Below are 22,559 nucleotides of genomic sequence, written 5' to 3'. Positions count from 1 at the left end.
GATTTCGTTTTTGGCAACCTATTAATTTACTAAAATAGATCTTCTTACCTTGTCTTATTTTTCTATTATAAATGTTTCTGCATACATTAAACTTTTTAGTTTGCTGAAAAATAGTATAAAAAGATAGTTTTTGCGCTCTCAATGAAAGAAGTTCCTTTGTCATGAATTGGTTTAGGGGTACTTTTCTTGCATTTTTATTATTATTTTTTTGTAAAGGAAAATATTTTTCAAAATTCATGAAAAATGTTTGATTAAATTCTATTGCCGCCATCTCTGCAGTTTGAGATAAAAATACATTATTCCATTTTTCTTTTTCAAGCGCAGTTTTGAACGATTTTATGTTATTATCATTCATGTTCCTTTTCAGATTTGAAATGAATTTTTGTTGTGTTTTATATCAAGAATTATCGATAAAAATATTGTATTATGGTCTGAAATCGATTGGATATTTTGGAAAACGTTGGTATCTTTTGGGCTATCATTAGTTATAATATGGTCTAGAAGTGCAAAACTTTGTAAATTTACAAATCGCGAGGCCGCAAAATTTAAAGGGAAAAGCCTGAAGACAATATATGCATAGTATACTCACTGATAACATCATTGTTTTGCTTAAGAAGATCTATGTTAGTGTCTGAGAAAATATAGGATTTGTAATTTCTGTTATTGCAAATTTCTAAAAAAGATAATAACTCGTTAAAAAAAAGTAGATAGGTAGGGAAGGAGAAAGGTGGGGAAAGAGATAGGTAGGGAAGGAGAAAGGTAGGGAAGGAGAAAGGTGGGGAAAGAGATAGGTGGGGAAGAGGAAAAGTATAAAAGGGGAAGGTTTTGAGTAAATTAGAAGGCCAATTAGAGAAACATTATTATTATTAACAGTATTATTAACATAATAATACTTAAAGGTGCAAATAGTTTTACGCGATTGAAATATCAAATAAAATGTTCTCTTTCACATTTGGTTCCCTTGAGATTTATTACTGGATTTGAATTGAATTGACTGCTATTTACTGCAAAGCAGGTTCAATGAATATTTTTGTTTCCTCGGGTTTCATCTCTGATATTAAGCCCAACAGGGGATAAGGAGCTGAAACATAAAAAAGGTTAGAAAATACTAAATTATGAAATAAATTGAATAATAATATTATTCTAGAATAATTATCAAGAATCAAAAATGTACTCTTCTAGAAATTCTAAGATATGTATTGTATACATAAGGTATTTGTCACAGAAATTTAGAATTGCCATCGCAATATTGGCTCCGCGGCCATTTTTAATTTTTATGAAAAATGCCTTTCGTAAACATGTTTTAGTAAGTAAGAGTTCCTAGAAGAATACCATTTTGATTCTTGATATTTCATGAAAAATATTTCACTCTTAATGAAAAACTCTCTGAATCTCTACCTGTCCCCTTCCCTCTTCCTTGATATAGAGTGATATTCTAAATAACCCGGAAAAATATAAATTGATCGATTACTTCAAAGTCGTCTTTTACCTTAGAAATAGTTTGCGGCATTCAAGATTTTAGCAACATTTTTTATGAAACAATAATCACAGCATAGCGAGTTCTGCCCCTTTCAAAGTGTGGTCTGTCATTTTCGTTCTTTCATTTAATTACCGGAGTAATGATGTCTTTCGTTCAGACTGAAACATTTTATTTAATAAAAGAAAATTTAAACAAAATTCTTAATATCTTTTTTTTTACATTGTTTCAGGTTATTGAGAATATCATTGTAGTAAACCTTAAAGCCTGAGCATAAGAGCTCGTCATTATATGGCCTGCATCAGTTGACTGTCAATATAAAGACCAAATTATGATTTGAATCAAAATTTGATTGACAGATTTCAGAACTCCAGACTAAGGCGCATTATAGAAAAAACGAGCTTAACATTTATCATTTTATTTTTGGTGCAATTCTACCCTATTTTGGAAAATCGTGAACCCTCCCTTTTAAAATCGTGAACCATCCCTTTAAAAATCGTAATCCCTCCCTTTAAAACTCGTGATCCCTTTCTTTTAAAAATCCTGAGCCCTCCCTTTAAAGGAAGTAGATACCTGAGTTCTTTGATCCAATGTCCTTCTCTTCTATTTAACTCCGAAGTAGGGCATTGATCTAAATTAATCAATAAATTACTAATGGACCAATGATCAAAAAAGAAATTGAAGATATTATTAATTAAATGATCATATTCAAGTTTTATTGATTAATCAACATGCAAGAGTTTTGAAAACTTTTAATCTATGCCTCTAGAATTTTTATAATAAGATGCTAGAATATCCGACCTACTGTTGTTTGAGCTATTGAATATTTTGACAATTGTTTATGTTTCTAAGATGTTTACTTTTAAATGTAGTAATTAGAATAAAGATTACATCACAAGAACTACCAACAGTAAAAAAGGAGATCATTGCATAAAATTATGACATAAACAATTTAAATGCAAATAGTAAAACGTTATAATCTTAAATAAAACAAAAAAACTTGAAAGCAAAACTCAATCAAAACATGTCAATTACACGAAAGTTAAAATAACGATAGTTCCGATGACGTTAGTTCAAGTGACTCGACCACCAAAATAAATAACTTGTGGATATCTAAAGTGCAGATTTTCAACAAGGAACATATATATATATATAAGAGTTCACTTGTACATGGTTTACAGTTACACATCGTCTAAATCATACTTTATCATTTTTAGATTGACTAAATTTGTACTACAAGTTTAAAGATAAGTAATATTATGAATGTCGTCTTCTATAAACCGGTGCCGATTTCCAGGGTTTGCACTACTCTTGCAGGGTGCATTGCTTATGATGTTTTAAAAAAATTATGAAAGAAAGAATAAAATAATTGGTGAGTGATTTGTAATCATGGTTGACTAAAGACCAACGAGGTTATAGAGTATAGAGTAATGATATACGCTAGTCCTTTACTAATTATACAGTCCATGTTCTTCACTCCCAAAGGTCAATCTGTATATTACAGTACTCTAGGGTGATTTCTGAAAATATTTAAATGGAGAATTTGTTTTCCATGTAATGATGTAACTATTAAAATCCATTACTCATTTATCGTGTGCAGGAATCCATTTTCACGGGAAGACGTACATTAACAGTCTTTTAAAGAGCAATATTTCATCGTTTAAAAACTGTTCTGAGAAAACTGAGTAAAATTCAAGATACAAAACCTCCCCATACACTTGTACTCCGAAAGCGTACTGCATATTTGATGTTTGTACTGTATAAATACTGAATAGGCCATAATCTCTTAATATCCTTGATCAGTAAACTATCCCAAGTGTACACTCAGGCCAATACACACGGAGAGGTAGCTAAGATCCAGCCACCCTGCTAAAGATTGACAGTTTGATCATGATTATTTTGTATATCTGAATAAAACTTGTCGATCGATTTATTGATTAATGATCATTTACCAATAATCTGAATCCTCCAGCTGTCAATTCCACAGGTTTCAGCAAAGTGTTTCCCCAAGGGTGAGCTCTGAGTATCAATTTCTCTTCTAAAAATATAGAGACTAGATAATTTTTACTATTCTATAAAGTTAAATTGGTTCCAAGATTTCCTAAAAAAAGTTAGGTTATTTCCAGAATTGTTTTTCAAGTAAAAAGGAAAGCAGAAGAAAAAATTACTTAGTTTTCATATCTGCTCTGTCGAAATATATATATCTAGAAATTATCTACCACACAAACATTTACTAAACTTTTTATGTTGTTAACACAACTTTTGGGAATGTTCTCTGATTTGAAACGTTTTCTTAGCACTGAGAGAGCGAACACCAACATAATNGACTTGTATTGGAGAAATAGCAATCTAGAAAAGGTTTAAGGGAAAAACTTTTTAGACGAAGTGATTTTCCAAAAACAAATTAAATTGCGTTGTCTAGAAAAGATTTAAATCATTCTTATTTTTGCGAAAAATCCACAATTCATTTTCATTAAAATTAAATCAAAAGAGTCTTAAATTATATTTTCTATTCTTACAAGAATTCAAGAAAAAAAAGAATAAAGAATAAAAACGTAGGATTGAGTAATTAAATTTTTTTTTGAGATCTAAATATTTATTATCTCCGTATCGAGATTTATTAATTGTACAAAATTGTTAACATGTATTAAATACAAATGTTTTACGATAATAGTGTGTACATATATTCTTAAATTAAATAATAAAAAATCAAACGGAGTAATTAAATTAAAAACCTTTTTCTTAAAAAAACGTTAGTTGTCCTAAGAGACATTTGTAAGCTGTTGTGTTCCTATAATTCCAAAAAAATAGGATATTGTATTTATTCTTGTAGAGGTGTACAGTCCCTATACATTAAGAAATAATAATAAAGGAAAATGAAATCCTACAAAGTTGTGTTTACTTTATATTTAATTTATAAAAGGTTAGAAGAAAGGAGATAGGAAAACATCATATATGAAATAAGGAAATTGAGTTTGATGTTAGAATAAAATGCACAATGTAAGGTTAAAACACACCGAAATTAACCTTTCTTCCCCTTTCCCTTTGGAGAAAAATATCTTATTTTATCCAAAAAAGATTTGCTGTGGGAGCCAAAATCAGCTGATAAAAATAAATTTCCTCAATTTCCCCCTTACTCCTCATCTCTGTTTTAACAACTAATCCAAAATGCATTTTACATAATACAAAAAACGTAATTTACCTATGCCCATAGTGTCTTTCTCTCAAGGACTGCTGAGTTTTCCCCACATACTGTTTTCTTAACAAAAATAAAACCAATTCAATTAAGTTTCAAATGGGAGAAAATCGGGGGTTTAGATCTGTTAATAATACCTTGAATTAAACAAATAAAATAGAAGCAAACAATTAATGGAAACAAACTAACAAACAATAATTGGAAACAAACAAACAAACACCAAATGGAAACAAACTAACAAACAAAATATAGAAACAAAATAACAAACAATAAATGAAAAAAAATAACAAACAATAAACGGAAACAAATAAACAAACAATAAATGAAAAAAACTAACAAACAATTAATGGAAACAAACCAACAAACACCAAATGGAAACAAACTTACAAACAAAATATAGAAACAAAATAACAAACAATAAATGAAAAAAACTAACAAACAATTAATGGAAACAAACCAACAAACACCAAATGGAAACAAACTTACAAACAAAATATAGAAACAAAATAACAAACAATAAATGAAAAAAAACTAACAAACAATAAATGGAAACAAATAAACAAACAATAAATGAAAAAAACTAACAAACAATAAATGGAAACAAATAAACAAACAATGAATGAAAAAAACTAACAAACAATAAATGGAAACAAAGAAACAAACAATTAATGAAAAAAACTAACAAACAATAAATGGAAACAATAAACAAACAATGAATGAAAAAAAACTAACAAACAATAAATGGAAATAAAGAAACAAACAAAATATAGAAACAAAATAACAAACAATAAATGAAAAAAAAACTAACAAACAATAAATGGAAACAAATAAACAAACAATGTATGGAAACAAACTGACAAACAATAAATGAAAACAAACCAACAAACAATGAATAAACATTAATAAACCGGACTAACCTACATCATCTACATGTGACTAGGCAGATGAGTGATTAATAAACCGGACTAACCTACATCTCCTACATGTGACTAGGTAGATGAGTGATTAATAAAACGGACTAACCTACATCTTCTATATGTGACTAGGTAGATGAGTGATTAATAAACCGGACTAACCTACATCTTCTACATGTGAATAGGTAGATGAGTGATTAATAAACCGGACTAACCTACATCTTCTTCATGTGACTAGGTAGATGAGTGATTAATAAACCGGACTAACCTACATCTTCTACATGTGACTAGGTAGATGAGTGATTAATAAACCGGACTAACCTACATCTTCTTAATGTGACTAGGTAGATGAGTGATTAATAAACCGGACTAACCTACATCTTCTACATGTGACTAGGTAGATGAGTGATTAATAAACCGGACTAACCTACATCTTCTACATGTGACTAGGTAGATAAGTGAATAATAAACCGGACTAACCTACATCTTCTATATGTGACTAGGTAGATGAGTGATTAATTAACAAGACTAACCTACATCTTCTACATGTGACTAGGTACATGAGTGATTAATAAACCAGACTAACCTACATCTTCTACATGTGACTAGGTAGATGAGTGAGGTATCTGTACATGTTACTGTTGGCATAAACCGGTATTGTTTATTTGTAACTGTACTGCTGAAATGGGGTCCCTGAAAACATATAATTTTACTTTTCATCCTGACAAAATTTTCTGATCCATATATCTTTGCAACCTAACGTCATTAGGTATTTCTAATCATGGATTCTGTTACATCATATAATCTAAGTGTAAAATATCATAGGGTTATATCAGTAGGTTGCGAAAATATAGAGATTAGACAATTTAAGTTTTTTGCCAAGGCTTAATTCCATTATTTCAGTTAAACGAAAAAGGTAACACATAAAGTTGAACAAAATACTTCTAAAGAATTTTGATCTAACTGGAATAGATCCTAAGCACTGGAATTAAGTATGTACACTGTACCTCGATCATCCAGGCGCATGCTACACATTCATCATTCCCGCATTTTCTATTTCCCGGCTGAACCGGTTTAGGTCGGTTGAACCCCTGGGATCCAAGATCAGGGGCAGTAGGTAAACATGGATAAACAGCTGACTGTTTGGAGAACAAATTTATTATTAGAACTATCTATACATTTAACAGCCTTGGTGAAGAGATGATACAAACTTAGAAAAATCAAACTATATTCACAAAAAATGAAATGGGGAGGGGGGATAAGGTGGATATCTGTGAACTTCATGAGTTATGATAATAACTGTTTACTGGGGAATCGAAAAACTCTTAAAGAGAGTGGCCGGCAATGTATGGTGGTTGAACTGAGAAAGTAGTATTGCCGGGAATTTCTTAAGGATTCATTTGAGACATATAAAACTTTTAATGATTTATAATTACTAAGTTTGAGCGCAAAGTCGACGTTTAAAATAATTCATTTGGGTGATTACGTTTTAAGAGTCGATTTTTTTTAAATTATTAAATAACAGCGACAAAAAAAGTAAAAAAAAGTTCTACTGTAATTTAATTAGATGTTTAGGAACATATTTCTGAATTGAAATTTTCCCAATAAATCAATGTTAGAATCAATTATTTCTTTTTCATCATTATGTTCAATTTCTTTTTCTTTATGAGTTTGTTCGCAGATATCTTTAAATTCTTCAAATGTAGTCTTTTCAATAAAAATTGCAGGAAATCTACAGAAAATGCTTGTGAAAATAAGATTACTTATTATCGATGTTAATAGTCAAGTTTTATTTTCTCAAACTGTTCCTAAACAACTTATTAGTTTACTGTAGAATGTTTACTACATTTCAATATTTTTCCTATTTTAAAACCGATTCTCTAAATCATCCCTTCAAAATGAACAATCTAAGAGGATTTCAAAAAATGAATTTGCTCTCTTGCTGAACAAATATGCACCATAAAAACGTTTCATGAGTCTCAGATAAATTCTTAAAATTTCCTCACAATATACGTTCTCAGTTTAACTACCATACATTGCCGGTCACTCCCTTTAAGTCTGATTTTGAAAACCTTCAGATTCTACAATAAACTAACTTGGCTTTAAAGTTTATGCAACCGAAAGTTAGCTAAAATACCCATATAGTCGATACATTCTATTGTGTATACTTTTAAAACTAAATCATCATCGTAAAATGAATATTGAAGATCTTGATTTATAAAATCGTAAAATGGAAACGATCATTTAAAAATTAAAAAATTTCAATTTATGAAAAATAAATTGGTTTCCTGAGGTCTGTTCGAGGCCGGAATTAGATGAACTTCCCTGTCCTCATACTCAGACCTACAAGAAGAAAGGATTAGACTTTTTTAAACAACCTTATCTCTTTGCTTACAATTAGATTAAATGAAAACGAGGACAAGAAAAACAGTAAAATCTTTCAGAAAAACGAGTTCACTCAAAAATCTCTCAAATTAGGGACCAATTCCGGAGAATTTTGCAAGAATTTCCAAGGAATCAGTCACTAGAACTTCTTCTCGAGAAATTCCCCGGAATTTCCTCAAAGCAAGTCACCAAAACTGGAGAAATTGGAGAAATACCTGGTCCTGGGGTGTGTATAAATGCTAATGTTAAATACTATACACAACATATTTTACGAGATGAATATATTGAAATTATAATTAAATATAATTTAAATAATTATTAACACAATAAGGGAAAGAACTGTGCCTAAAAGATTGCATATAAACTAAATACAGGCAAAAAACCGAGGCGTCTCTTTGATTAGAATCAAACTTTGAAAAAAGAAACTTCAACTGGATTTTGTAATGCAAAAAATGTTCAGGTTTGACAAGAATGTCTCGGTATGGACAAATAAATTCGAATTTAACTATTTTGATCATTAACCAAAATTCTTGATAAGAAAACTTACAGAGGTCTTTGTCCCCACGTGTTGAGCGGTTGTCCCGGAGTTCCAGGTTGGGACACTGAGTTTAGGGACAAAGGAGCAGAATTTTCGGACATCTGAGTGGATGGTCGACTGAAAAAAAAAGTTTCACAAACGATTTTTCAAAAGAAAAATAATATTTTTTTTAAGTTAACATAAAAGGTTCTACATTCTACAAAGTTACAAACAAGTTGATTTAAAAAACCCAACTACCGAAAAAGATAGGAGGTTGTTGATGAAAAGTTTAACGTGAAGAAACCGCCCCCCCCCCCCCACTGTTGATAAAATGACCCAATTCATCTAAAAAAGTAACATTAATTTTGCGCTTCGCGCTTCCTCCTAGAGCAATCCTAACCTTGTATCTAGGCTCGTAGAGTTGGGCAGCGCAGAGTCCGTCCCCAAGGAGGAGGGAGGGAGCAGAGTAGTTCCGAGATTCAAACCTTGAAAGCAAGATTTTATTAAAGGATGAAAAGGGACAATTGAAAGAGTCTGATTCACAACAGCACCCTCTAATAGCTTTGATAGATCAAGTATGAATAAGATATTCATGTTTTTGTTTTTAGAAGTTCTGATATTTGAATTAATATATTGCATTGTATTTAAAAACCATAACATCTTATGTATAATAAGATTATAAGTAACTGTATTGTTATTATTATTATTATTGTTATAAAAACATTAACCAAAAAAATACTGATTCAAAAATTTCATAATTTTTTTGAATGAGTTACACTATACTTAAAACTATTTTATCTGAATTTAGAAGAATCGTTCTCAATCTCACTAAGTAATTTATACAATACACAACACTTCTGGTCAGATATATTGGTTATCGTTCTAGCCTTTTCTTGTCCACCTGTTTTACTGTAATTAAAAACACAAAAATAAAAATAAATTTATCTATATGTATACTTTGTTTGTCTGTCTGTTAGTCTGGGTATTTGTATCTAATATTCGTCAAAACGGCTGAACCGATCGGGTCCAAATTGTGTGTGGGACCTCACATGGCCCAAGGGTAGGTTTATGGATGCTCGGAATGAAAAAGCTTTGGATTTTTGCGAAATTAAACAAAGCACGAAAAATATTTAAAATCCGCGAAATTTTTTTTGTTTTATACTGTACAAAAAGAAGAAGTTCGTTCACAGATAGAGAGTCACATCTAAAAGTTAAATTAGAGGATAGGCGCGAAGCGCTCTAAAAGCTAGTATAAATAATTTTAGCACAAAAATTAAATAGTTGTCTTAAAACTTAATAAATATAAAATGAATGTTAACCTTTCCATGTCCTAGCGGCATTCCTAGCTTTGGTAGCGTATATGTAGAATATGGTGGTGGATAGGGTAGACACAAGAAGTAGACATCCAGGGGTCAGGTACAGGAACAATCTTAATAATAAATATATATCATATATCTAAATAAAATATATTAAATATAGATATATATATATATATCTGAGTTTTATGGTTATCACTATAGTTCCCCAATAAACATTGGACATTGATTTTGCTAGAAAAAACATTCAGTATATATACCGGCCCTGCAAATATGGAAAATGGGACTTTGATGTGCAAGTTTTTTGATTGTTCGTTAAATTTGAAATTTTCCCTTTTTGACCTGGTTTAATTATTTGAATTCAGCATCAAACTTCCAGGGAGATGAGATGGGACATTAATAAAAAAAAAAATCATTAAATGTAGATCACCCACTCTGGGCCGTAGTAAATTTGAATTCGAACAGGACCTGCCCAGTATGTACCGGCCTGCCAGATAACAGCGTGTACTGACCTGATCCTATGATCAAATTCTGTACAGTACGTCGCCCTAACCAGACTAACATACGACAGGGGTCAATTTTCTTGGCATAGTCCCGTCGGAGGGCTAACTATGACAACTCCCATGGCGCGGTCAGACTTTTTACAGTACCCGGCCTAATCCTAGGCCTATTTGACCGACCCCACTGGCTTAGTCCACCGTGTACCTGGATTGAAGAATATCGGCAACTTGATAGCTCTGTTCTGCATCCAGCAGCCAAATCTAGAATTATGTTCACCTCATCATCAAAGAATATAATATTATATTTATGTTGCAAAAATAATATTCTTAATAGCTAGGTGTCGAACAAGCGGCCTTTTATGAGACCAGAGCTGAGCTGGGAACTTTAGAATGGTGGATATCAGGATCAATACTTCTTTTTGCTAATCTCGAGATTATGTTAAAAATTGCAGAGGTCTCTCATTGGATAAAATTTATTTTCAAGGCTGTCAATGGTTAATACAATTTACTAACTAAATTCCTGCACTCTCATTCGAGAAAACAATGTACGGATATCCAAAGAGAGAGAAAAGGAGTGGATTAAGGGCTTGCGCGCCATTTAAGAAGCAGGAGGGACTCTCTAATTTAAAAACTGGTTTTTGATTTTTCTCTACTTTATCCAAGAAAGAGTAGTTTACGAAGAAAATCAAAAGCGTGTCCATCGGATACTCAGATTAAGTAATCGAGATTTTGGATATCTCATTCTAAAGTTTTCAGCTCTAAAGTCATCAATTTTTGTGTTGAGAATTTAGGGAACACGCCTTGATCTCCATCATATGCAGAAAATACGGATTTAAATATTTCCTCTTCGATATCCCGTGATAGTCCAACCTACAGTCCGCTAGTGCTTTGGATCCAATTAATTTTGATGCGGATCCGGATCCTGGATCCGCACTGGAAAAAATGGACCCGGATCCTGATCCAGGTTATTTATATAAAATTTACTCAATTTTTTAACAAAGCAGAATTTTTCAAATTTTTTGTCTTATTTTTTCTTAAAAGTTACTGCAATGAAAATAATCAATTTTCAGCTGAGCAAATACGAATATATTATTCATCTGTAATTAGAAAAAAGTGGAAAGGGTACTGTTCTGAATCGAACATGGTGTCATGGTATTCATTAAAAAGATTACGTCTCGAGTTCCCTTTAATACGACTTTTTATCAATTCCACTTAAAATTGAATTTTAGTCCTTTAAATTATTATTACCTCTATGAGCACAATGTATGGTATGATGAGAGAGAGGGTTGTAAATATTTGAACACCAGTATATTTCTGAACCCGGAGTAACAATCCTTCTTGGTTTATCCGGGTTCTCTCAAGCTCAACAACTCCTTAATAGTTATTATATATATATTTTTTTGCTTTTCTGTCTGTTTGTATCCAATAACTTCCTAACGGCTTGACCAATCGGGTTCAAATCTTGTGTGAAAACCTAGGAAAGGTTTATGGATGCTCAGAATTACAAAAAGTTGTCTACAAAAATGTTAAATTTTTTTAATTTTAAAAATCCATGAAAAAAGTGTTAATCGCTCAAAATTTGTATTATTATTATTATTTCGAGGAAAAAATGCTGAATTATGGAGCAATTATTAAAAGTTGAAATAGAGGATGGGCACGAAGCGCGCTGATAGCCTAATAGTTATAACAAATTGTAAAAAATTCAAACTTGAAATTCTGATTTTATTTTATTTAACATTAAATCTGATTAATTGTGAACAGTGAAGAACAATCTGCAAGTTATGTTCATGTTTTATTTTCATGTTATATAAATTAATCAGCTTCTAACCAGTGCTTAGGATCCATTTAATTTTTATGCAGATCCGGATCCTGGATCCGCATTGGAACAAAATGGATCCGGATCCGGACCCAGGTCATTTCTTTAAGATTTACCGAATTTTTTAAGCAAAAAATAATTTTCAAATTTTGTTTTATTTTTTTTCGCTTATTTTTTTATCCTAAAACCATTCAGAAATGGCGAAATTTTTATTATTTCTTTTTTTCAAAAGTTCAGATTTGGGTTTTAGGAGTGATTTTTCAGTTTTTGGTTAATATTTTACTCCGTAGATCAGCATATTTTTGCGGATCCGGATCCAGGAAGTCAAAATCTTGCGGATCCAACGAATCCGGATCCTAAGCACTGAAAAAGACAAAACAAAACTACTCAAAAATAGGAAAATAGAGATTTCAGAAGCATAAATTGTAAAAAAACACAATGTAAATTGTAAACGGCCGACTATGACTTGAATGTAAAATTACAAATCAAAAATTATTAATAAATAATAATAACGAAGAAAATGATAATTAACCAAACCTGAACTGGAAGGTATATATCCAGGTTTCCCTCCTTGTAGGTTAGTATGTCCGCAGGGTAGATAAAGAGTAAAGTATGCCTGACTCAAGCTTTGCAGTCCGTCACCAAACCATCTAAAATATATAGAATCATAAATTCACTTTTTTTTAATCATTCATAAATTCACGTTTTTTTTAATCATTAATTACACTTTGTCGAGTTTTTACCCTGAGAGAAAGTATATTCAAAAAGACTGAAAAAAGTATCAAAAAGAATAAAAAACGTATCAAAAACGAATCAAAAACCAGAACGAATAAAAAACGTATCGATAACGAATAATACGTTTACATACATGTCTTTATAATAGAACAGCTAAACAGTGGAGCAGTACTAGTATTGAACAGCTTAGAGTTGAGAGAGCTTGGACAGGAGGGGGGNACTAATCAGTAGTCAATACTGTAGTCCTACCTGTATAGACTAATCAGTAGTCAATACTGTAGTCCTACCTGTATAGACTAATCAGTAGTCAATACTGTAGTCCTACCTGTATAGACTAATCAGTAGTCAATACTGTAGTCCTAACTGTATAGACTTATCAGTAGTCAATACTATAGTCCTACCTGTATAGACTTATCAGTAGTCAATACTGTAGTCCTACCTGTATAGACTAATGAAATAAAGTTGAGAGCAGGACTCAATATCTCAGCCCAAGCAAACATCCAAGATGATGTACCAGGCTCAGTATAAACCTGATCAATCAAACAATCAATTAAGTTTAATCAAAAAAATTATAAATCAATCAATAAAAAATAAACATCACATACAAATCTAAATTCCAATTGATTAGCAAATTCTTTGAACAAAAACAAATGACAATTATTTATCGACAAAAATAAAAAACATGCATAAAACTAAATTAAAAAATAACTTTCTAAATTAAAAAATGGAACAAATTCAACTAAATCTTTAAATCTCTATCTAGGTTTTACAGAAAATTTCAATTTTCGTAAAAGTGTGTAAATGGAAAACACCAAAATCACAACCAATTTATCAAATAAAAAAGTCATTTAAGAAAAATATGATTTGAAACACGTTTTGAACCTGTAGATCATGTGAATATATTCCAGACCAAAATACTGCAAGTTGAACTACTATCTGGGGACCAGAGTGGAAGAATGCACCAGTGAGCTCAGCATGAACCTTGGCAGAGGGAAGTTATTAAAATGCCTTTAATACAATGACTTATCCTTCCTCCCCCCCCCCCCTTCTCTTGAAAAATATATTTCCCGAAATTGTCAAAAGGAAAAAAATTGATTTGAGGACAAATACATAAACTAATGAATTAAACCAAAAAAGTAAAAAAAATATGGGAAATTTTCCAGTTAATGGCCAATTAATGGCCAATTAATGGCCAGTTTATGACCAGTTTATGTCCAATTTTTCATTTTTCTTTTAAGTTTTAAGTCCTTGGCGAAAACTCCCTTTAAAGTAATATTAAGTGACCCTTTGATTGAAGGGTTGCATACGTCATTCACAATGGTACTCCTTAAACCTTTCTCAGAGCAATACTAAGGAAGATTTCATTGTTTTTCTAGCTTATAGAATGTTAACTTATGAAAATTTTATTCTTATCAAAAATCCGCGAGTCAGTTTTCCAGAGAAACCCCAAATAACAATAATCAATTTTCCGAGAGAAACACAAAAACGCCCTCCTCAGTTTTACCCTGACAAAGGTTTACCGGGTACCGTTGTGAATCAAGCATGCATGCAATTCTTATAATAGAGTTTAACTTTAAACATCGTCGACAGCCCATTAAACCAACCAAATAAAGAATAAAACCTTGAGTGTAAGAATGGTGAACTTGCTGCAAGACATGGAGTCCCCCGTGCTGCACCTGCCCAGGCAGACCACTAGCAGTGAGACCAGCACCCCGGTCAGGATACAACCAAGGGTCAATAAACCCCACAAAAGATACCCTCCACCTTAATTAGTATCATTTAAAAACTGAACTTCAAGCTATGATCTCCATCTTATGCGGGTCAATGGATAAATTTTATTCTCTGAGATATCGGCAGTGATGGTTATACCAAAAAGAGAAACCTTTTAAAAGTGCCCACAATGGACACCGAGATTGAGCATTTAAGATTCACAATATCAGCACATAAGTTACGATCTCCGTTTAAAGAAAAGGAATAGACGTTATCAGCAGTTATCAGAAAAAAATCCCTTTGTGTGGTTAAAATCTATTTAGGGTTTACTTTTCTTTGTCCAGTTTTTACTTTGGCAACTTAAATCAAAATAGGTGCAGGTTAGATTTAGCGACTATTTTTAATAAATTCTTTGTTAAATAAAAATAAAGTTCACACTTACTGAGTAGTCTGACTCCAACGACAAAGTCTGCTATTAGTATTAAAACACCCAATATAATCTTTATAATTAAATATGGTTTTATCTTCTCATTCATGTTTATGTTTTAATTGTATAATTGGTCACAGAATTTTTTTTTCTGAAATCATTCAATGTTAAATACATGTTCAATAACATTTTAGTTTACTTTGTTTTTCATATTTATGAATTCGCTGTGGAAAATGAAAAAAATGACTTAAATATTAAAATTAAATTGTTAAGCGTTCCATCAACATTATGGTTATGCTTTTCACATTTGGGTATTATCCTAGAGAACAATTATACCTAGATCTTAAATATATTGAAAAAAATAATTATTTAGTGGTATTTCAGGGTTAGGTTTGGTTAGGACAATTTTTGGGCCGAGCGCTGCGGCTAGGACAGGTTAGGGAGCCGAGCGCCTCGGCCAGTATAGACCTTCAATTTCAAAAATACCCAAAAAATCAGTATATATTTAGGGTTAGGTTAGATTAAGACACTTTCAAGGCCCAGTGCTGCGGATAGGACAGACTTTAGGGGCCGTACGCTGCGGCTAGGATAGGCTAGGGGGCTGAACGCTGCAGCTAGGACAGGCTAGGGGGCCGGCGCTGCGGCCACAAGACCAACTTTATCCATGTGTCTTTTTTAAAAATAGATAAAAAATTATGTACAAAATTGATCGGAGGGGGAGGGGGGTCCAAAAATCGTTCACTAAGAAATCATCCCTAAAATAATAAAAAATAAACAATAATAATTTTGCTGAAAATTAAGTTATCGGGTGTACAAAATTGATAGGATGGAGCCGGGCCGGGGGGGTCCAAAAATCGTATACTAGGACAGACCCCAAAAATCGTTCTCTACGACAGACCCCCACATTTGAAATAAAAACAGGGAAAGAAAAACTGTAAGTATTATTAGTAACGACATTTTTGAATCCGAGCCAATTTTCACATTCAAAACAGAAGAATTTCAAATGTGTACACAGCTATAATGTACTCCATAACCCTTTCTCAACTGAGGCCGGGTCAAGAGTCCCTTAATAGCACTCTTAACTAATCCTGGTTGGTAGGATCATCTACCCTACGCGTTCATAAGTTGTGCTAATACCGGTCTGTTCTAGGCTAGATAATCCTGCCACAAATTAGGCAGCATTAGCGACTTATGAATCCGTATTTCCTAAACACCGGTGTTAGTGTTAAGAGTGGTATTAGAGCGGTATTAGCTAATACCGCTCTTAAGATACCGGACTCTTGACCCGGCCACTGTTCAGTTTTCAAGTAGTAATTTGAACTTCCCGGGTAGTGTACACTTTGATCCTAAACTGATTATTAAAAAGACGACATTTACTTTTGTCCCTAAACGGAGATGACGGAATCCAAAAGAATTGGTTACGTTACTTCCCGAACCCACAAAGCATTATTTATTTGCAAACGTTTTTACCATAGCTACACTTAATTCCATGTGTGGCATTCAGAGCCTGGATTAATAGCTTGTTTGATAGCTACCCTTGTGTTCCTGTGTGGCATTCATACAGCCCGGATTAATAGCCTGTTTGATAGCTATACCCTTGTGTTCCTGTGTGGCATTTAGAGCTTGATTGATAGCTTGTTTGATAGCTACCCTTGTGTTCCTGTGTGGCATTTAGAGCTATAGTTTGATAGCTTGTTTGATAGCTACCCTTGTGTTCCTGTGTGGCATTTAGAGCTATAGTTTGATAGCAATTGTTTGTTAGCTACCGAGATCGCGCCCATGTGGTAGTGGCGTTGATAGCTTTCACATGATTGTAATCGTGAACATTAATAGATTAGAGGATGTGTCAAACGTTCCTTCTATTGTCAACAGTTTCATGCAAAGCATTTTGGTTTAGTTTGAGTAACGTATAGACAAAGAGAATAGATTAATATAGAGTGGAATTAATTAACTCAAAAAAAGTGTAACCGCCATTTTGTTGTACCGGTTCCATACCAAGGAATTGTCTAATTTTCTTTCTATTATAATCTCTGTTCTGTGCATAAAGACCATCTAAAATGTGACCTATTTTTGTGCACATAACAATTAGTTAAAAATCAATTAATATTAATGAAATAGTTTTGATGATGTCGATTTGAAGCATGGACTAATTTACTGCGAAGTGATGTAAAGATGTAATTCCAATTGAGCCACATGCATTTATTAGCTTGACATTTCCAAATCACAACGAACCCTTTAACCTTTAATGAATGAAGGAGAAATCCTTAAATTGACTATTCTCAATTGTGGTTTCACTGTAAAAGTCACTCGCCATGGTTTATGAAATCAACTCCTAAAGCCCCAAGGTTTCAGCCTGTACCCTCTTTAATTGTTCCTTTACAGTCCCTTTAAAAGTCTTAAATTTTTTCTAATATCAAGTGTATTGTGCATCAGAGCATTACTTATATTGTAGCATTATGACAAAAAAAAAAACATTTTTTAAGAATTAATGGGTCAACAGCTGCCAAATTCTTTATATTTTATTTAAAACATTATATACATTCGCTTTCTGTAGCTAACACACCAAACTTTTTAAACTATGGTGGTGGGCAATAATGTTTTAAAAGAGATGTTTTTGTTCCCAGGACATGATCGGGTTGTTATAATCGAATCTCGGAATTTTTCTATTGCAAAAGTTTACTGTTGTAATCTGGCAGAACATTCATCTGTCCACTCTTCATTTATTCTGAGAAGATGGCTGACAAGAATCCAGCTGCCTAAGGCTTCTTAGGCCTGAGGATAGTATTAGAGTGTAGGAATTCTTCCGATGTACGGGAATGAGGCCAAGGTGCCTTACTTATTGGAAACATCACACTCATTGCTCCCAATCATTTGTAAGCCCGGATTGGATACCTCCAGGTGCCTATAGCTGGCAACCATAGACTATCCCTGCTGTCAACCTTTCCTCTCTTCATCATCATTCACATGGATCAATCCATTTAAAGCATAGAGAATAGAATATATAGAGAGGAATTTACTAGAAAAAAAGTGTAAAACGGCCATTTTGTTGTACTGTTTCCATACTGCAGGTGTACTTCACATATTTGTGCTTTATAACCTGTTGGGCCCTGGAATATCATTTTATAGAAAATCTAAAATTATTGTTAAAAGAAAACCAAATTATGAAATAGGCTGGTTTCATAATTGACCAATGATCATTTCACATAGACTCTATGCCTTCCACTTTACGAACGATGATTTTCCGTTATAACTATAAATCAAATGATGTTTTTATTCACATAATTCATTATAAAGTTTATTTAATAGTTTCAAAAATTCGAAATTGAAATGAATAGTCTAGGGAACATACTGTATTAATGTACTCTACTGCATATAATTTGTGAACATTTACATGATTTGTACGCTTTGAACTCCCTTTCAGGCTGAAAGGGACTGAAAAAATCCATACCGAGAGATTATTTTAATTCCTCTCTATATATTCTATTCTCTATGATTTAAAGCTTCTTTATTGTTGAATAGTAAGCACGCACGCACCCTTTCACTACGAGAGATGTTAACAGCCGCCCCTCTGTCCTCCTACATCCGTCAGGTGGTCATAACTGCTTAACCAGATGTTGGCTTCAGATGCTTTTGAAACCACAGGTTTGTGAGGAGTGCGGGAATCAAACCGGTGAACACCAGTCTGGATACCAATCCAGTTACTGGCTGCGGAAAAGTGTGCTTAACTTCAGTGATCTATCAAGAACTGGTGCCACACACTAACCAACCAACCCAAAATTTATTGATATAATGAAGACGACTTTAGATTTTCATTTTTATTTATATCAAGCTTTTAAACGGCGAGGATACACTAAACAAGGAAACAAAGAGAATATGCCAACTTAAAAAAGCTTCTCAACAATTATGTGCACACTTGTAGTTCAAAAAAAAGCTTCTTAACAATTAAAACTTCAATAAAAAGTCGTCTTTATTATATTGATATAATCGCCTACCCTCACCGTATGAAAATTAGAATGCAAGGAAATTTTTATATTTTTAGAGAAAAGCATTTCAATAACATTTATAATTAGGATTTGGAACTTTGTTTCACTTTCCAACTCCAAGGAAACTTCCAAGCAGAGAAGCTCCTGTTCCAACAGCAGCACCAGTTACAAATGGTCCTAAAAAAAAATAAATAAAATTCAAAAAAGTTATATTTCAATTTAACTGATGGATATAAGTATTTGAAATTTACATTCATACAAAAGATAAGACTGTAAAGACAACTTGAAACTCTAAAACATGACGATTTGAATTAAGTCTTTTGCATCACATTCAATCTAATAATGGCTTATTAAATGATTTTCCAAAAAATCAACCTTATTTTAATCAAATTATTTTGATTCTAAATAGATATAAAACTTCCAGCATGGTGAGCTACAGTGAAACCCTTAAAAACGAATACATCGGAAGAACTTATTAAATGTCGTTTTGACAATTTTCAATGAGTTTTATACTATATTACGTGAATTTCAGTATTTGCGAAAATAAATAAATAGCCATGGATATGCGGAACCAGTTTTAAAGAGTTCTATATAATCATTTAATTAAAAAACTAAATATCTGCAACATTCCATTATCAGATAGTGAAGAATACGACATTTGATGAATTTTTTCGATGTATTCGTTATTAAGGGTTTCACTGTACTAAAAGGACATTGAAAGACAAACCAAATATACTGGTATATGCAATTAACTGACCTACGAGGGACCCGAGGCCAGACAACGGACTTGTTTGTTGTTGTTGTTGTGGGTAGTAGTATGAAGAAGGTCTGTAGTTGCTGTAGCCGCTGTATGAAGAAGGTCTGTAGTTACTGTAGGAGTATCCTGAACTGTATGAGCTGCCATATGAACTACAATACCTGTTCAGCTTTCTAAACTCCTCTTGCAATTCAGCGGACACGGTAATCTACAATTAAAACAATGTAATATTTGTCAGCCTTCCTTCTAATTGTAAACAGTTTAATGCAAAGCTTTAATCAATAAATTCTATTGTATTTAAAGCATTTTTCCAAGGACTCCAAGGGTATATTAGGCCAAGAAACCATCCTTCACAGAATATTAAAAGCATACTGCTCGATAAGTTTAAGAAACCTTATTTTGTTTGTAAAAATAGGTTATCCAAAAAATGTGGAGTGTGCTCGAGGTAAAATTTTTTTTAAAGATTTTTAAAGAACTTACTGGTCTCATCTTTTGGGACACCAGTAATCCATCAGCTGTTGCTCCCAGACCTACAGTCAGGATGAAAATAGAAACCTAAACACAAGAATGATTTCTGAAGTTCAATTATTGATAAATTTAGTTTCCTAGATCATGAATACATTATACAAGGATGAGACTTCAGAGACGACTGTACGGATTTTGTTCGCTCTTAATTCTTATATTCATAGATCTCTGGAGGTGTAAACTTATTTTTATTAAAAATCTTTTAATATATCATCAAAAAACTATAATGGATGGCAGAACCTTAGTTCAATCTTCAAATCTTTAAATTCAAAGAATAACTCTGTAGGTTAGATCCAGTGTGAATTGTACATGCCTACAAGGGTACTTTGATTTACAGAAATATGATATTTATTTTCAGATTACCCTAAATATGATCTCTTTTAAAATAGATATTTATTACATATATAATAATTACATATGATTAAACCAATTACAATTTTTATACGTACGTTACATGTTTGCAGATTAAATTTTTAGAAAAAACATTTTTAATTCGAAAAATGATCTCATTAAGATCCAATTTGCTATAATACAACTTTATAGCTTTGAAAACTTTCTTTCAGAGGAACTGCAGAATTTTTTATTCTATCTGCATAAAAATGTGACGTAAACTAAAAAAAAAAAATTAAACTCCAATTCTAAAATTTTGTATAATTTAAAATAAAATACCAGTGAGACTAACATTATGACAGCTAGCAGTGATTTAAAAGATGTTGTTTCCTATTTTATATTCAATGAACAGCTGGAATTTAAAAATATCAATTTCAGTTTCAATTCCAGGAAGAAAGATTTTCTAAAATTGAATAAATTCTGTTCAGATTGCTTTTTCATTTTCTTTGTTCTTTTGTGCAAGATAGTACAATGTAGGAAGGACTACTGCAACTAGACAAGGTGTCCCAGAATACAGAGGACCACTGCAACTACAAAAAAGGTGTCCCAGTATGCAGAGGACTATTGCAACTACAGACACGGTGTCCCAGTATACAGAGGACTACTGGAACTATAGACACGGTGTACCGTGTCCCAGTATACAGAGGACTACTGCAACTACAGAAAAGGTGTCCCAGTTTGCAGAGGACTACTGCAACTACAAACACGGTGTCCCAGTATGCAGAGGACTACTGCAACTACAGACACGGTGTCCCAGTATACAGAGGACTACTGCAACTATAAACACGGTGTCCCAGTATGCAGAGGACTACTGGATTTACAGACACGGTGTCCCAGTATACAGAGGACTACTGCAACTAGAGCCAAGGTGTCCTAGTACATAGAGGACTACGGCAACTATAGACAAGGTGTCCCAGTTTACAGAGGTCTACCGAAACTAGAGCAAAGGTGTCCTAGTATACAGAGGCCTACTGCAGCTAGACAAGGTGTCCCAGTTTACAGAGGTCTACTGCAACTATAGACACGGTGTCCCAGTATGCAGAGGACTACTTCAACTCAGACACGGTGTCCCAGAATACAGAGGCCTACTGAAACTAGACATGGTGTCCCAGTCTACAGAGGTCTACTGCAAATAGAGTCGAGGTGTCCCAGTATACAGAGGACTACTGCAACTAGAGCCAAGGTATCCCAGTATACAGAGGACTACTGCAACTACAGACACGGTGTCCCAGTGTACAGAGGACTACTGCAACTAGACAAGGTGTCCAGTATGCAGAGGCCTTTTGCAAATAGAGCCAAGGTGTCCCAGTATACAGAGGTCTACCGCCACTAGAGCCAAGGTGACCCAGTATATAGAGGACTACTGCAACTATAGACACGGTGTCCCAGTATACAGAGGTCTACTGCAACTAGAGCCAAGGTGTCCCAGTTTACAAAGGTCTACTGCAACTAGAGCCAAGGTGACCCAGTATATAGAGGACTACTACAACTACAGACACGGTGTCCCAGTATCCAGAGGACTACTGCAACTAGAGCCAAGGTGTCCCAGTATACAGAGGACTACTGCAAAACTAGAGCCAAGGTGTCCTAGTATACAGAGGACTACGGCAACTATAGACAAGGTGTCCCAGTTTACAGAGGTCTACCTCAACTAGAGCAAAGGTGTCCCAGTATACAGAGGCCTACGCAGCTAGACAAGGTGTCCCAGTATACAGAGGACTATGGTAACTATAGACAAGGTGTCCCAGTTTACAGAGGTCTACTGCAACTATAGACACGGTGTCCCAGTATTCAGAGGACTACTACAACTACCGACACGGTGTCCCAGAATACAGAGGTCTACCGCAACTAGAGCCAAGGTGTCCCAGTATATAGAGAACTACCGCAACTAGACAAGGTGTCCCAGTATAC

General features: G+C 33.2%; 3 protein-coding genes across 3 annotated transcripts; all 3 read right to left on the bottom strand.

Moving 5' to 3' along the window:
• Window positions 1-846: 846 nt before the first annotated feature.
• On the bottom strand, window positions 847-12,790 carry LOC111712333 (uncharacterized). The gene is made up of 13 exons (XM_023486911.1): window positions 12,659-12,790; window positions 11,554-11,678; window positions 10,511-10,566; window positions 9,809-9,918; window positions 8,890-8,974; window positions 8,520-8,627; window positions 7,876-7,930; window positions 6,595-6,726; window positions 6,174-6,280; window positions 4,680-4,736; window positions 3,430-3,515; window positions 2,051-2,108; window positions 847-1,081 (listed from the first exon to the last, which is right to left on the bottom strand). Exons 6-13 carry the CDS (start codon window positions 8,609-8,611, stop codon window positions 1,018-1,020), a joined length of 651 nt encoding a protein of 216 aa, XP_023342679.1. The 5' UTR covers window positions 8,612-8,627; window positions 8,890-8,974; window positions 9,809-9,918; window positions 10,511-10,566; window positions 11,554-11,678; window positions 12,659-12,790; the 3' UTR covers window positions 847-1,017.
• Window positions 12,791-12,860: 70 nt separating this feature from the next.
• Window positions 12,861-15,158, bottom strand: LOC111712331 (uncharacterized). The gene is made up of 5 exons (XM_023486906.1): window positions 15,009-15,158; window positions 14,478-14,620; window positions 13,739-13,837; window positions 13,296-13,386; window positions 12,861-12,865 (listed from the first exon to the last, which is right to left on the bottom strand). Exons 1-5 carry the CDS (start codon window positions 15,100-15,102, stop codon window positions 12,861-12,863), a joined length of 432 nt encoding a protein of 143 aa, XP_023342674.1. The 5' UTR covers window positions 15,103-15,158.
• A 3,849-nt stretch (window positions 15,159-19,007) lies between these two features.
• LOC111712330 (uncharacterized) lies at window positions 19,008-21,014 on the bottom strand. Its single transcript, XM_023486905.1, has 4 exons — window positions 20,928-21,014; window positions 20,214-20,288; window positions 19,734-19,941; window positions 19,008-19,153 (listed from the first exon to the last, which is right to left on the bottom strand). The coding sequence occupies exons 1-4, from the start codon at window positions 20,940-20,942 to the stop codon at window positions 19,080-19,082; spliced, it is 372 nt and encodes a 123-aa protein (XP_023342673.1). The 5' UTR covers window positions 20,943-21,014; the 3' UTR covers window positions 19,008-19,079.
• Between the last annotated feature and the right edge of the window lie 1,545 nt (window positions 21,015-22,559).

The sequence above is a fragment of the Eurytemora carolleeae genome, unplaced genomic scaffold, assembly GCF_000591075.1.
Source record: "Eurytemora carolleeae unplaced genomic scaffold, Eaff_2.0 scaffold1259, whole genome shotgun sequence".
NCBI classification, from domain to species: domain Eukaryota; kingdom Metazoa; phylum Arthropoda; class Copepoda; order Calanoida; family Temoridae; genus Eurytemora; species Eurytemora carolleeae.
This window is presented reverse-complemented; position numbering and strand designations above follow the sequence as displayed.